Source organism: Ceratotherium simum, chromosome 8, assembly GCF_057802395.1.
Source record: "Ceratotherium simum simum isolate JZ-2026a chromosome 8, ASM5780239v1, whole genome shotgun sequence".
Classification (NCBI taxonomy): domain Eukaryota; kingdom Metazoa; phylum Chordata; class Mammalia; order Perissodactyla; family Rhinocerotidae; genus Ceratotherium; species Ceratotherium simum.
In genome coordinates this window covers 73,278,319-73,294,072 of record NC_141907.1, presented here as the reverse complement: position 1 = coordinate 73,294,072, position 15,754 = coordinate 73,278,319, and the positions used below count along the sequence as shown (strand labels likewise).

Here is a 15,754-nt window from a genome sequence, read left to right as displayed (position 1 = left end):
ATAAAGATCTAGTTTTCTTTTCTTCCAGATGAATAAACAGTTTGCCAGCCCTTTATATTAAATAATCTATCCTTTTGCCACTAAATTGAAGTGCCTCTCTTGTCATATATTAAATCCTCATTTATATGTGGATCTATTTCTAGATATTCTACTTCCTATATCTGTTTAGGCCTATTTCAGTACTTATTGATTTGATTACAGTAGCTTTACAAGATTTTCTGATATCTGGTGAATCAGATTACACAAACAACTTTTGAGGTAATCAAATGCTTCGGTAAATACTTTAAAAACCTATTTGCTAAACAGCAGTGGGATGCAAGCAGAAACTAATGTATCAAAATAATACTTGCGTAATTAAAATATTTTTCCCAAAATCTTTCTTCCCAAGGTCTATTTTTATATCAACAGATATGGGAAGAAAAGGTTAACGTGCTTATTGAGCTCTTATACAAACGACAGTTTGGTGTAGTTTCAATCCTTACATGCGGTACCGTATTAATGGTAGTGTCTCTTGATTCGCAGATTGGTCCTTCAGAGGATTCGTCTCTGACCGCCTCTTCACTCCAAGCTACGACTGCTTCCCAGTGGGAGCACTGCTCAGGGAAGAGCTCTGACGTTTTCCTGAAGAGAAATTCCATGGGGACTGTACCTGACTCTCTGAGATCGGCTAAAACTTCCCTGATCGCAGCTTCTGGAAAAGAAGACGATTTAGGAGAGGTGCAGGCTGCCTCATCTCCGCCTTTACCGGCCCTCCCGTGTAAGAACACTAATGGCCTTCCCAGCGCTCCCGCAGAACCAGACCTCAGCCCCAGGGCAGCCGCTGAGGCCCTGATGCAGGCCTGTGAGCATGAGACCACCCAGCCAGACATGTCTTCTCCTGGCGTCTTCAACGAGGTGGAGAAAGCGTCTCCCACACTCAACAATCCTGGCAATACCCAGCTGCCAGGAAGCAGTGAGCCCACAGCACCAGGCTTGTGTTCTGCAGCAGGAAAGGATCTTATAAATGCAGGATTTACGATGCCAGCCAATCAACGTACCCACCAGGCCATCCCAGGTGACCAGCCCAACGCCAGCCCCTCATCAGGACCTGAAGATACCCTGGGGGAATCACAAAGAACCTCAGATGGGGAGCAACCTGAGAAGCCAAGTTGTCCTGTGGGGGGCACCCGTAGCAGCAGCAAAGATCAAGTGCCCTGTGATTTTCCTTCTCAAGAAACAATCCAGGGATCGGTGCAAACTGCAAATACAGCAGCCAAGGTGTCCAGTCATGCATCGTCGTCTGACGGGGAGAGGCAGCGAGCTGTTTGTGACTCCCAGACCAGGTCCTGTGAACCTCCAGCAAGAGAAGATGGATGTTCAGGGAACAAACAGCCCTCGGCCACCACCTCAGACACCCAGGCTGTGACTTCTGTAACACCTCCACCATCCCACCTTACTAGCAAAGGGTCGACGTTTCCCCCAGATCCGGAGAAGGTGCTGCTGCCAGGACAGCATCAGGTGTCAAAGTTCAAAGAAGCAGGTACGATGACCAACCAAGCTGAAAGTGAGATCAAGGAAGTTCCCAACCCGGCTCGGCAGGATGCTGAGGTGCAGGCGGTGGTGAGTGTGGAGAGCAGATCTGTCTCCACTAGCCCCAGCATCCTCACTGCATTCTTAAAGCAAACGCCTGCTCCTGAGCATTGTGAACAAGAGCAGCTGCGTGTCATTTGCCATGGCGGCAGCGGCGGGAGCCACCCGTTGGAGCTGTCTGACAACACCCTCGCCCCCCAGGAGTCGAGTCGGTGCCCTGGCATCATGCCAGAGGTGCACATCCAGGCAGCTGCAGCTGTTTCCACAGCTTTCCGAGGGGAAAGTAAATCAGTGAGCCTACCAGCTGAGGTCCTTGAAACCTCATCAATCCGTGTGGCATCCAGTAATGCTCAGGATACGTGTAAAGATGAGAGGTCAGCAGGAATGACCCCAGCGAGGGAAGAGCACACCTCTAAACAGCCTTCAGGAACTAACTCTAGCTCCCTGAAAGCCAGCCCCACTGACCAGATTTCTCTCAGCGAAGACAGTCAAGCTGAAACAAGTCATGGATTGGGGAAATTTGAAACCAAGCCATCCGAGCTTGCAGCGAAAACCACAAATGGCCACCAAACAGACCCAGACTGCAAATTCTCCATCTCCGCTGGCCCTGCCAGCAAAGCTGACCAGACCCGGAGCTTAGATCCCAGTAATAAAGGAGACGCAAGAGAGAAGAAGCCTGCGTCTCCTCGGATAGTACAAGAACGAGAGTCTAGCGGCACGGTTGTCCTCGATGCCAGGGCAGGGGCAGAGGGCAAGACCCTACTGCTCAATCCTAAATCTCAAGAAACTGAAGGCACAGGATCGGCCGCCAGTCCCGCACCCTCCCCAGTTAGAAGGAACCAGGAGGGCGCCGAAGAAGAAAACAGGCAGGCCAAGACAGCCGCCAGCCTGAGCCTGCCGTCCGATTCCGTGGGCGACTCCAGTCCAGGCTCCGGCAAGAGGACCCCTTCCCGCGCCGTCAAAGCCAGCCCGCGCCGGCCCAGCCGCGTCAGCGAGTTCCTCAAGGAGCAGAAGCTCAACGTGAGCGCCGCGGCCGCGCAGGTGGGGCTCACCGCCGGCGAGAAGAAGAAGCAGCTGAGCGCCGACGCCAGGCTCCAGCTGAAGCAGTCCAAGCGCGTCAGGGACGTCGTGTGGGACGAGCAGGGCATGACCTGGGAAGTGTACGGCGCTTCCCTGGACCCGGAGTCCCTGGGGGTCGCGATCCAGAACCACTTACAAAGACAGATCAGAGAACACGAGAAACTCATCAAAGCTCAAAACAGCCAGACCCGGAGATCCATTTCTTCAGATGCTTCTTCAAATAAAAAGCTCAAAGGAAGGCAGCACAGCGTGCTCCAGTCCATGCTGCAGAACTTCCGACGCCCCAACTGCTGTGTTCGTCCTGCCCCTTCTTCTGTGTTAGATTGAAAGGAACATGTATGGAGCCCTCGTATGCATTTACCGTCTAGTGAGTGTCCGCCGGTGTCAAAGCCTAAGTAGTTTTTTCCTGAGAGACGGGGAAGAGAAAGCGAGTATTAACTATAGGAAATTGCTGTTGAGAATTGTGAGGTCCTTTGCCTGGGGCTCCATAAATAAAAATATCATTTCAATTAGAATAAGAGAAGAGAAGCAATCTTCACTGAAGCTTTACGACCTTAATTAAGAGGAAACAACATTCACTGGGTTTTTTAATATGATGTGGCTTATAGAACTATCATTATCATTATACATGGGTCATTTTGTATTACTGCCTCAATTTATCACACTGTGGTATCTCCATTAAAGTCCCTGCTTTATATTAAAAATAGCAAAAACACTGTTAGCAAAAACACTGTTATACTTCCTGGTCCTGTTGCAATAAGAATGCTGTTACCACATAAACTTTAAGTAGGTGATAGAACTGTGATGTAAAAAGTTGAAACAAATTTGACTCAGATGACATTGAATAAAAGCATTTAAATGCATAAAATAGCAAATAGGAATTAATATTTGTAAACATCTGCAGAGAACCCTGTTTATAAACATTGTTATACCTGTTAATAAATGTAAGAAAGTTATATTAGGAAAATTAGCTAAGCTTTTGAACATGAAGACTACCCACGTAAAACATGAATTTATTTCTATAGATTTTCCTGCACTGAAGGCAGGGTGCCTCTCTGTGATTATGACCAGATTAAGTTCATATTTCCTTACCCGAGAGGAAGGACATACGACTGAATTCTTGAAGAGAGTCATCAAATTATTGATAATGCTAAATTTTGTTGTACAGGTGTTCTCCAATAACATTCTACTGAGAATGTTAAGGTTCTGGTAAGGAATCATAAATAGTCAATTACCAAACACTCATTTTTCTGTGTTGAAAAAAGGAAAGCCCCCTGAGTAACAAAAACAATATGTTTAATTTAGACACTTGTAAAAAGGATGTAGTTTGGGATTTTCTTTTGATTTGGTTCAGTAGCTTCTAATAGAAAATGAAGGCAGCACCAAGTAGAACATGAGCTTTCTTACAGTTTTTGTATGTAGACTAGAATCAGCTGATTGCTTAAATTTCTAATCCGTGGTAAAAAGATAACTTCTGCAAACTTGTTGATTTTAAGAGAAATACCATCATATCTCATCCTTCGAACCCAATAAAAGAAGCGGCCTTTACTAGAACACTGTTTGAGCTTTGGGTGAGCTGTGGTCCTTGAGAACACAAGCAGCTGTTTGAGCTCAGCCCTCGCCTGTCTCCACAAGAGGAGCGTGTCCCTGGGACTCATGAGTGTCTTGCAGGGCATTGGCTGGGATGACCAGCAATGGCCTGAGGGTTAGGGAGTGTGGAAGAGGAGCATGAGCTGGGGCCCGGGAAGCCTTCTCCTCCTGGAGCCACTGTAGGGAGAGCGCTGGTCTCCACCTTGCTCTTAGAAAATCAGACTGTTAGACGTTAGAGGGGTGCTGGTTGCCTTCTCTGAACTCGTTCCCCTGGATGAGCCAGAACACAGTGTCTGGCAGTGTGTTCTCTCTCCAGAGACTCATAAATGCCATTTGTGTAGTAAACTCCCATCTCCGTTTTGGCTTTTTTTTTTTTTTTTTTTCTATTTTAATTCTCTTTTGCAGATTCTGAACATATGAGGGAAAATCATACCTCTACTTCAACACCACAAGCTACACTGGACACAACCTACATTAGTAAATAGCCATTGATATCTTTCACAGCAATTGGACTGATATGAAGCCTGCATACGTGTAGACCACAGTCACAGCGTTCTCAGAGCCTGACAATGTAATTACAGTTGTTATACTTGGAACTTATAATGAATTTTTTAATAAGGCATATTTTTCAGTATTTTACCAATTGGCTTCTATTAAGAATGCTATCTAAAGTAGAAATTATCATCTAATTAGCAATCAAATTACTATTAATGATTAGAGATTTAGTCTAAAACTCTCTCTTTTGGCCTTAAATACCCATTCGTAGCAGTGCTCTTGTTGCGTCAGTAGAAGACGCCTTAGCCAGCATGCAACCTGACTTCCATCTCTCGCTCACTGGTTGTCTCCCTCACCGGTTGGCATACGTGCTGTGCGTACACAGAGAACACCCTGTGTACACAGTAGCAGCTGTCAACAATACCCACTCCAGATGGGTGGGCCCCAGGTTATCCTCTGCTGTGAAGTGGCTGGAACAGGCTGTTTCTGCATTAAAATGGGAGAAAAGGAAGAATTCAGCATCTGGCAATAATATTTATTTTCATGAGTTTGGAGTAACCACATGATTTATAAATAGTTCAATGAAGCAGAGGCCTAAGAGAGTTGTAGGCGTTTGTCGAACATTAAATTAATTAATTTAATTTAATTTAAACTAAATTTGATGTTGTAGTTGTGCCTCTCAAATTGAAACTTAATGTTTGATGTACTAACTTGAACTGGTTTTCTTTGGTGCTGGAACTAACCTTTACTTCTTAATCTTTAATTTTTTGCTTTTAATCTTTAACTTCTACCACACTCTAAAGATTGTCACAAAATATTACAAAAGCTTTCATGTTACTATTGAATCTTATAGAAGGAACAGCTTTTAAAAACAGTAACAGAAATTGATCATCAAAATGGATGAGTAAGATAGGAGCCTATTCAAGACTGCAGTGTTTTGGCATTGTGGTATCCTAGGTATTCTCACAATAAAGCCTTTATCTGAAAATTTCCCTTCACTTCAATCTGTGACAGCGTAGACATTCAGTACATCACGTGTGACTCCTTAGGTTTGTTCAACAAATGAAGTTGCAAAACAATGTTCCCGGCGTGGCAGACTCTTTGAACTTGCTCTGCTGTTCCTTACCTGCATGACATGCAGTGGTTTGAAAGTGGTTTGTTTTTGTTTCTTAAACCAATAGTAAAAGAGAGATGAGTTAGAACACAGTGTATGAAAGATAATGAAACATTTGAAATGTTAAGATGTTATACAGCTTACTCAGTGAATACTAGAATTTTTGATTTAAATATTGATTTTGCTGTTTTTATGACCAGGAGAAAAAATGTCATCGCTTCAGTTGTCACATGTTTATTTTTAATGCTTTTCTAATTATGTCTTTCTGGATTGTTGGCTTTGATGCCACAGACCAACTACTGTACATACAGTAAAATCCTAATTAACCTTTGTGTTTTGGATCAGTGGCGTAAGCTGAACGTTTTGCTAGGTGAAAGTTAACCAGAAACCTTTTTGTTTGCATCCAAAATGAGATATTTATAAAATACATTCATATGTGTTCCTACCTTGACAAGTTCAGCTGTACTGAATATAATTTGATTTTTGATGATTTTTTAATCTTTAGAATTGTCTGATATTCATTATTTTGGATACCAGTGTTCTCCATGTTATAGGTTAAATATCAAAATTGAAATAAATTGCACTAAATATGCATGTGTAACATATTCCCTAGAGGCTGAATTTTGGAACCAAATCCTTAATAGGAGCTTGCCCTCTTAAAGTACAAAGCAGAAGAGGAAATGCTTTTGGTTGCATCCCAGGGTGTTGAGGTTTTACTGTTCCTAGCTTATTCTAATGTTATTCCTTTCATTACTGGGAGTTCCCATCATTCTGGAAATACCTGTAAATACCACATGAAAAATAGAATATGATGTGACTTAAAATTTGTTTACAGAGGATATATGCGAGTGTATGCTGTCAGTGTAAATTGTTTGGCCTTTGCTGTATCCATTCCGTTACTGTTTTGCTGCCAAAATGTAAGAAATTATCTTCTCTTCCTCCTACGTATTGAGCAAGTGTTAAAAATTTTGTCCACTTCTAGTACGGTATGATTCACCACTTCCCTTATCTACTTTTTAAGAATCAGTATAAAGAAAAACAATCCTTTAGGATAAGGTTTGCATATACGTATATATGTTTTTACTGAACATTGGGCCATTGTAGCCTTGTGTAGGCCTCTACCTGTCTGATTGACTAACTGTCTACAATGCTGCCATGGAGATGACGCTGTTGACTCTCTCCTGCTTTGTCCTAAGTGGTGTTTGAGAAATGAGGCCTGCGCATTTCCCTTTGTGATAATAACACAGTGAACTCAGCAGTATCTTGGATAAACGAGATGACTATCTTGTCCCCACCCCTGTTTTGTCTACACAGTGAATCAGAAGTCTTGTCCACGTCTGCTTCAGTGTTTACTATTTTATATTCACATCTGGGCATTTTGTTTTCTGTTAGCAACGTTCCTTGATGCCATGTGTGGCCCTTTTGGTTGAATCTCTCCAAATGCGGGGCAGCTGCTGCCACCCGGCAAATGACAGGAGATGTGCTGAATCTCCTGTCCATCCTTGTCACTACGGCCTTCTTAATGAGACTCTGCAGCTGGCTGAGTAATCATAAATGTCATCTGTGCAGACACACAGGCTTAAGGATGGCTACAAAATTTTAGACATTTTTGCAAAAGGGGAAAAAAGAGTCTTGTAAATACTGAAACAGATTTCCATGAACTTTATCCCACTCTCGGGGAAAAAAAAAATTTCCTTGGCTACAGAAATCAAATAAACTTGATTTGCAATGACCAAGGACATAAATGAAGATGGATTGAGATGGAAAAATTCTGTCTCACAAGTAATCAGTGACATCTGCCAGAGGTCATTACTGCTACTTTTAACTGTGAACACTCACCAGCTAATCTACTCACTTGCCACAACCAAATAACCTCTCTCAAAGTAAATCCAATACATCTGTATATATGTGTAGATAGAAACAACAAAAAGTCCTGAAAAATTACTGTTGGCTATTAGGTATATCAAGGTGATGATAATTATAAAGGACGTTTAAATAACCGTGGGCCTTGGTGAAATGACTGCGGAGGCCAGAATGGTGCAACAAGATGTCATTTACACGTTTGGTGGGATTTGTTTTTTAAGACCCAGATATCTCAGATACTAATCATGAGAATAAAGATTGTTGAATATGAAATTAAAGACAAGCAATAATGTGCCAAAAAGAGGCAGTTATACCAGCAAGTGCATCTATTATGGGCATACCGTGATATAATTATGGTTTGCTCCATGAAGACTGACTGTAACACACAGGATAAAATAAGCAAAGGCATAATTTCTGCTTTCTTGCTGGAAAAACTCCATAAAGAGGTACAGCCTAGTGAGCATTAGTAGGCATGTGGTTAACATCTCTGTTTTAATGCTAGACACGAGAGAAAAGGAGTCACCAAAAGTCTTGCTAGCTTAAAACTCAAGACAGTTCCAACCGGAACTGGAGGGGTCAACTCTATGGTAATTACTCTTCCTGGACGCTAGCGTGTAGACAAGCAATTCGGTTAACTCTGCCTGGAGGATTACCGGCCTTAGCTATGAAAAATGCGTTCTCAGATGGAAAAATAACTAAAACATGAGTACTCATATCAAAAGGGGCCTCAAATAAAGCCTTCCAGAAAATGATGTTCCAGACGGGCGTTTCTAAATGCTAATTCTTCATTAAGTATCTCTTTGGGTTCAAGCTCAAAATCGATTGGCTGCAAAACAGTAGGAATAAAAATCACATATTTTACACTTCAGAAAAAGATACTGATGATCAACTAGCATGGTGATAATTATGATGAGAGATACTGTAGTGATTTAAGTGTGTTAAGGAGAATTAAATGGGAGAGAAATGCTAACTTCTTTCTTGATCTCTTCAGATGTGGGGATGTCATCCACTTATTTCTGGGGTGAAAATTATAGCTTGCTTTTTGACATTGCTGCTAGCATTACTCTTTGTTACTTTAAAACTTAAATTGACTATTCCTTAGCAAAACTTTTAAGCAGTAAGACAATTTTTTTTCTGATTTGTATTATTGCTTTTAATATCACGTAAAGGTTATGTACAGTGCAAACTATTAAAGGAGCAGAAGGGGCTTACCCATCTTTATCGGTATCTCCTAATGATTTCAGTTTAGATTCCTTATCATTTATTTTAACCACATCTTTGAGTAAATTATTTTCCATAATCTTTTCCATCATGTCTCAAAATTATGTTGGTAAATTAGGAAGCGCAGTATTATAGTCATACTCCTCAATCCCTAGAGGAGAGGAGAGACTAATTCTTGTTTTAAGGGTGTCTGGAGATACGTTTTACGGAGGTTAAGAAAGGTCAACAGGGCCTGACAACTCAAGAAAGAAATATACTAACAATTACTACATTTCTAAATGTATGTATCTCTGCTGTACTAATGTGTAAACAATACATTGTGCATCATAATACTGTAGCCGGTTGTAGTACGTCAATACATTCTGTAAGTGTGTACAGGCTGTGAGTGGTTGGTTTTCTATTTTTATGTGTAGAAAAAAATAACATGCTGATCCCTTTTTAAGGGCAAGTTCTGTCATCAGGTAGGCACATGTGCGAAAGTGAATAAATAAAGCCAACAAAAGTGTGCATGTGTATTCAGTAACAGAATTTGTCCTTTCATTTTTGAAGGTCAGAAAGGGCTGTTTTATTTTTTTCTTAATCATCTCCCAGAGTAGATAACATAATTATCATAAAGGCTGAACATAGTAATCAGTACACTGGCATGTTCCTAAATATGCCGGGGCTAATTACCCACGCCATTAGTCACAGGTAAGGTCTGTTCTTTGACCACCGGGATGGTTTACATTCCTCACACATCCTCGCTGTGTTAAGTGTGTGGCCAGGATGTACATACTATGGGTGTGATTGTGTACATACCTTGTATGAATTATCTAAATCCTCAAAGCAGTGGCAGGAAAGCAGAAAGAAGAAACAGTTGTTCAAAAGCCTCAAAAGGGCTAATCAATGTGTATTTTCAGTTTCTACACATAAAAATGTATACATAACATAACTGTAAATAGCTTACCCACATATATATATATGCACACAAATGCATTTTATTCATACTGGTATATTTAAATAAATCACAAATTAAAACAACTCATTGAAAACTGCACCTTTCCATGATTGTTCTGTTTTACATATATTAACACTGGATCAGATGCTCCCCGTTAAGTGGTGTTACTCCCTGGTAGCAGATTTGGTGCTTAGGAAAGCCGAGCCCCGCTGGGCCGTGAACACCTACTGAGCATCTTACTGAGGCGCAGACTGCTACCTGAACAGCTGCAAAGTTTTAATGCTGTTCTTTAAGCACCTAATTTTATATCTGGAAATGACAAACACTGGGGAAAATCGATCATGTTTTATAGACTCCATTATTGTATTTATTAGTGTGTTTATTTGCACAGGCTGATAAAAGCCCTACATTTTTTCAGAGATATATTCCTAGATTTCAAAAGTGTGTAATCACTCGAAGTGGAAAATGATTGCAGGCATTCTTCTCTTGAAATCAGCAAAACAATGTTTAGCAACACCAAAGAGAAGTCAAAGAGTAAAATTTTTTTTTAATTGCAGATGATATTGATAGGATAATAGAATATGAGCAACTGAGAGTTCCTTAAGATGGACTCAAATAAATTACTGTTAATGATAACAAGTGATGCTGTGTGGACTAGATAACAAGATTAGAGTCATTAGCCACCGACTGTCAACACTAGACAACATCAGTGAATTGATGTTACTTGAGTTTCTCTCATTTCTTCTAAAAGGAAATACTCTATTAAAGATCAAAAAGTCTGATCTGGTTCCTAAAACCTAATATGATTTGATCTTGATTCCTTGACACTAAAAATTATGTTGGCTGGGTATTATGTTGAAGTTATGAATGGAAATATCAGAATTGCCCATTAATAGAGAATTCTGTGTGGTAAAGTGCAAATATAACCACCCGTCAGTAGAAAGTTAATAATATCATGTAATATATATTTATGTTTTAGAGAATGACTGTGCCATCTTTATATCTTACATAAAAAGAAAAGGTTAACCAACCATAAGAACACTACAGTTACAACTATAGCTGGCTATGTTTTTTAACTACTAAAAACATACCTGTTTGCATACCTGAAATCTTGATGTTTGTCAATATTTACTGCTGCTTAAAAGATAAATTTATGTAATTATTTTGGAAGATGTGTATTACTTTAAATGCCACCCGGAAAAATTATAGCTGTCAATGTGAGAATCATTCGTGTGTGTAAATACTCAGCTGAGAAAGACCAAAAGTGTAGTGTAATATTAAATCACTAAAGAACCAGTAATTTTCAAAATGAAATTCCATTTATGAATGTACCAACATTAGAATCTAAAGTTATCTGTTCATGATGTCTATATACAAAAGTCATAAAATGGTTTAGTTAAGAAAGTCCCCATCCTCCAGAAATTGACCTACCAATAAAATTTCATTTCCTAGAAAAAAGATGGAATGTTATGATTTATATAGTGATAGATCAAAATTTTGGAATTACAGATACTTCCACCCTCATTTTGGATTTGATTTTCGAATGGACGAATGAATGAAATTCAACTGATGACTTAGTTTTACCCTCGAAAACATTTCAAATATGACTTTTTTGCAATTCATTTTCCATAATAAACGTAATATAGATTAAAATTTACTGTCTTTGTTTTTTGTTGTTATTGCTATTGCTTTTGCCACTGCTGTCAAAATTATTATTTTAGCCCTAGATGTTCAGAATCAGTTGATTTTCAGTGTGACACACTTCTGCTAGGAATGTGCAGTGGAGCTGAAAGTATTTACAATGAAACGTTTTTCTCCTTTAATTCAAATAGAATTCCCATAGAATTCACCATGCCTGCAGGTCATCAGAAGCATGGTTTTTCTTGCTCTTCATGGCATAGCAGTGTGTGTGTGTGTGTGTGTGTGTGTGTGTACACGTATGTACTTTTGTTCTTGTTTGGTAAGAATGATAAGAGCTTAGCATTCATGGAAATACAGGAAGCAGTGGGAGTTCAGGGCGCATCTACTTTTGTGATGGCATGGACCACCTGTGTTGAAGCTTACATTGTCTCATGTCCAGGTTTAACAGCCTCTTACCCAGGGCCATCCAGGTGTGTGCTGTGTCGTTCCAGCCTCTCTGCCTACTCCTGGGTAAATAAGTCAGGGTCCTGAGTCTAGGTTCCTAGAAGGAGAGAGAAAGCCCAGCAATGTCCTCCAATCCAGATTAAGCATTAATAACCCTAACACTATAATTGGATCCCGTTTTGCCGCCTTAAATCTGTTTTCCAATTCATCAAGGAACTGTAGAGTGGAAGAGGTACAATGTTTATGAATCCCAAGTCTCAAAAAATGATTTAGTGAATTTTCCATGAACTTTTAACAGTGATTGCTTCAAAACTTCCAAGGGCCACACTCTTCCTCCAACTACTCTGTGTATAAATACACTCTATTTCAGCCTAAAATGATGTCCTAGGGCTGCTATTATCTAACGCATGTATACTTAGACATTCATTCTTGGTAAAGTTAAACTTTGTGCATTTCCAAAGATATAAATGCTCTTCATGGAGAAGTTGGATCATGCAACAGTCCCCAGGGGGCTGAGATAATTTGTCTTACGCCTGTAGCTGTTTCTGTCGCACCAGCCAGCGTTTGTCTCATTAGATGCCATTTCCGGCCAACTGTTCTCACTCATCCACATCTTTCATGTTGGGTAGTAAACACAAGAGCAGTTCTTAGCTTCACTGGACTGATTTCGAACTCCAAATACCTCTTGTTTCTTGTGAAGGGTCTGCCTTTTGTAAACCATATAGGATCACTTTTGGTCTACCACACATCCTTAATGAACTCATGAATACCAACGTTGTTTAATTTTCCTCAACACCATCCTAGACAATCAGTGAGCTAAGAGTTTTAAAGTCTTTAGACCCTTAGAACTATCTTAATTCTGCAGCCGATTTTTCTACATATAGTGTAGAGGACTGACATAATCGAAATGCAAATTGCCAGGATGGAAGCTGAAAGTGCTCGGAGAGATTTCTGCTGGGAGTACTGGCATCTCAAGGATGCTAGTTCCCTGTGTCTTTTTATATTCCCACTTGACACCTCTCAATCAAACTGCACAGAAACCTTGGCCTGCCATTCAAAAAAAACTAAGCAGAGTGTCATTGTCAAAGACATTGTAGGTGTTTAGAAGCAAGATAAGATTTCTTAAAGGGCTGGAAAGTATTTGCTTGTTATCTATGTTATTTTTGCCCAAAGTCAAGACAAAGAATAATGGCTATGCGCCAAACGTTCTACTGGGCACTTCCACATGCGTCTCAACCTTGGGAGGTATTGTATACAAATGCACACTGTTTTTCCCTCAATTTTTTTTTCAGTGGTAGATACCTGACACGTGTAAACTGGATGTTCAAAAAGATATAGTGGCAAATACCCAGGCTTAGAACCAAAGAACCATGGGTTCAAATTTCAGCTGTAAAGCTAAATTCCTTGGCTAAGTCACTTAATGTTTCTGAGGCTCAGTGTGTTCATCTGTAAATTGAGGATAACAATACATACTTTGCAAAATTGTGTGGATTAAATGACACAGGCAAAACAAACCTTGGTTCCTTCTCCTACTCCTTGGAGTTTTGCTTTCTCCTGTACTTGAACTTTATCAATCTACTGTAAAAAGGATGGCATTTTGCCACCTTCTTCTATTTAGTAAACTTTTTGTAAATCTAGATTAATATTAAGAATAGTTTTAAATATGACTATGAGATACCTAAATTGTGACTTTAAATGCATTTCCGTTTTTGTTTAAAGCATGAGGATAATACATTCAAGCATTTAGAGTTGTCAGATCTTTAAGAATTAGGAAAAGATTTTTGGTTAAAGTTTAACTTTGTCACATCAAATATGACTTTTAAGATATAAAGTTAAATGCTAATAAAAATATTACCAATTCAAAAAAGGAAGAAAAAAGGGAAAAAATTGGTAACTTTAACTACACTAAAATTTAAAACTTAGATATGATAAAAGATTCCATATGCAAATTAAAAGAGAAGTCATGTAACTGACAAAATATTAGAATCTAGAAAAATAGGAAGAACACCTACAAATCAGTTACAAAGACATGAACAATACAACAGATTTGTCAAACTGTATAAGCAAGCATCATAAACGTGTGAAAATATGCTCAACTTCACTAACAAACCTCTATCCCCCACAGCTGTATGCTGTTGGAAGAGACATTCCAGATTCATGAGGCTGAGTTAGGAGCTTTATGTCCAAAAGTTGAAAGAGAATACTTTACCTGCATTAAGAGATCTGCAAGTTGGAGATCCCTGGTGATGTGTATATGTGAGGGAGGGAGGGTGTGTGGGTGTGCGCACATAGGCACACCCACATGCGCGCCCATGAGCAGCGCACGTGCACATGTAACGGGGGAGGGGAGACAGTGGGTGGAGGGTGCTCTAAAGAATCCACAGGAAGCCCATGAGAGCAGGTTAGACATAAACACCTGTCAGAGAGTGCAACACTCAGCAAGGTATGAACTCTCCAGATCCCCCCGTTCCTATCTCTCCCTGGCCTTTAACCAGGTTATTTGGCAGAAATAGAATCTCTAAGGGGTGGAAAGAAACAAAAGTCCAAATCACAATCCCCTTCTTCATGTGGGTCTGTGGGGCTGATAAGGAGAGAACTTCAATTATAAACAGAATAACAATTATTACATGACACTGGGCATTTTAAATTTGAATTGCTACCGCATTTGCAATTTTGAATGACCTGTGCCTGCTGAATCAAGTGGGAGGGGGTCCCCAAAACTGAAATAGATGATGTCACTAATGATGGCCTTGCCACCCGACCTAAAGCTTTGTGTGGACAGAAACTACTGGAAGTTCATGTGACTGAGCCATGCTACCTGCTTGGCCCCTGAAGGTATCTGGATGGGCAGCTCCCACTAGTCTAGAGGCCTCAAGGTTGCCCTAGGTTTTAGAGGTCAGCAAGAACATCAGACCTTCCACAGGTTGTGGAGGGAGAGTCCAGGGGATTCCACTTCGACTGACTCAGGCCCACTGTGGTAGGCAGAATTCTAAGATGGCCCTTGAGATTCTCAGTCCCGTGATGTACTCACATCTTCCCCCAGTTGTTCAATCACTGCTGTGAGGTGATTTTTGTAGATGTAATTCAGGTCCCAAATCAGTTGATCTTAAAATAGAGAGATGACCTGCATGGGCCAGACCTAATCATGTGAGCCCTTTAAAGGACAGCGTTTTCTCCAGCTGGCCCCAGAAGAAGTCAGAGACACACGTTCCCACTGGCCTGGAAAGAAGCATCCGTGACGTGGACTGCAAATGGAGGCCACATGGCGAGGACTCGCAGACATTCTCTAGGAGCTGAGAGAAGTCTCCAGTGATAACTAGAGGGAAAACAGCAACTCAGCCCTCCAACCACAAGGAAATGAATTCTGCTAAGAACCAGTGAGCTTGGGAGAGAAGCCCCAACCTCAGGTGAGCACTGCAGCCCTGACCAGCACCTCCCTTGCAGAGCAGAGAATCCAGACACGCTGCACCCATATTGTTACCACGCAACGTGGGGCCTTCTGCTCACCGCAAGACACACCAATAGTCAAGAGGCAAGGTGGTAGGAGAAAAAGGACTTTTTTATTACAGCTTGCTAGCAAGGGGGAAGATGGCCCACTAATGTCTGAAGAAAACCTCTTAAGGGGCACAAAGTCTTACAGCAGTTATATAAGCCGGTGGGTTATAGGGGAGGGGGTTAGGAATTTAGGAATGTTGACCTTCCGGTGTTACAGACTGGGAGTCACCACACCAGATCTTTCAGTTTTCATTGATGATGGCTATTAGCATAGATCCTCTGTTCGGGGGTCATCACATTCTTAA

The 15,754-nt window shown here is 40.8% G+C and overlaps 1 protein-coding gene across 1 annotated transcript in view; it reads left to right on the top strand.

Moving 5' to 3' along the window:
* Positions 1-8,015, top strand: part of GPRIN3 (GPRIN family member 3) — a 61,372-nt gene extending 53,357 nt beyond the window's left edge. Inside the window, exon 2 of the mRNA XM_004430955.3 lies at positions 523-8,015. Coding sequence (XP_004431012.1) covers positions 637-2,976 — 2,340 coding nt within the window. The 5' untranslated portion in view covers positions 523-636 and the 3' untranslated portion in view covers positions 2,977-8,015. The remainder of the gene's footprint in view (positions 1-522) is intronic.
* The last annotated feature ends 7,739 nt before the right edge of the window (positions 8,016-15,754 follow it).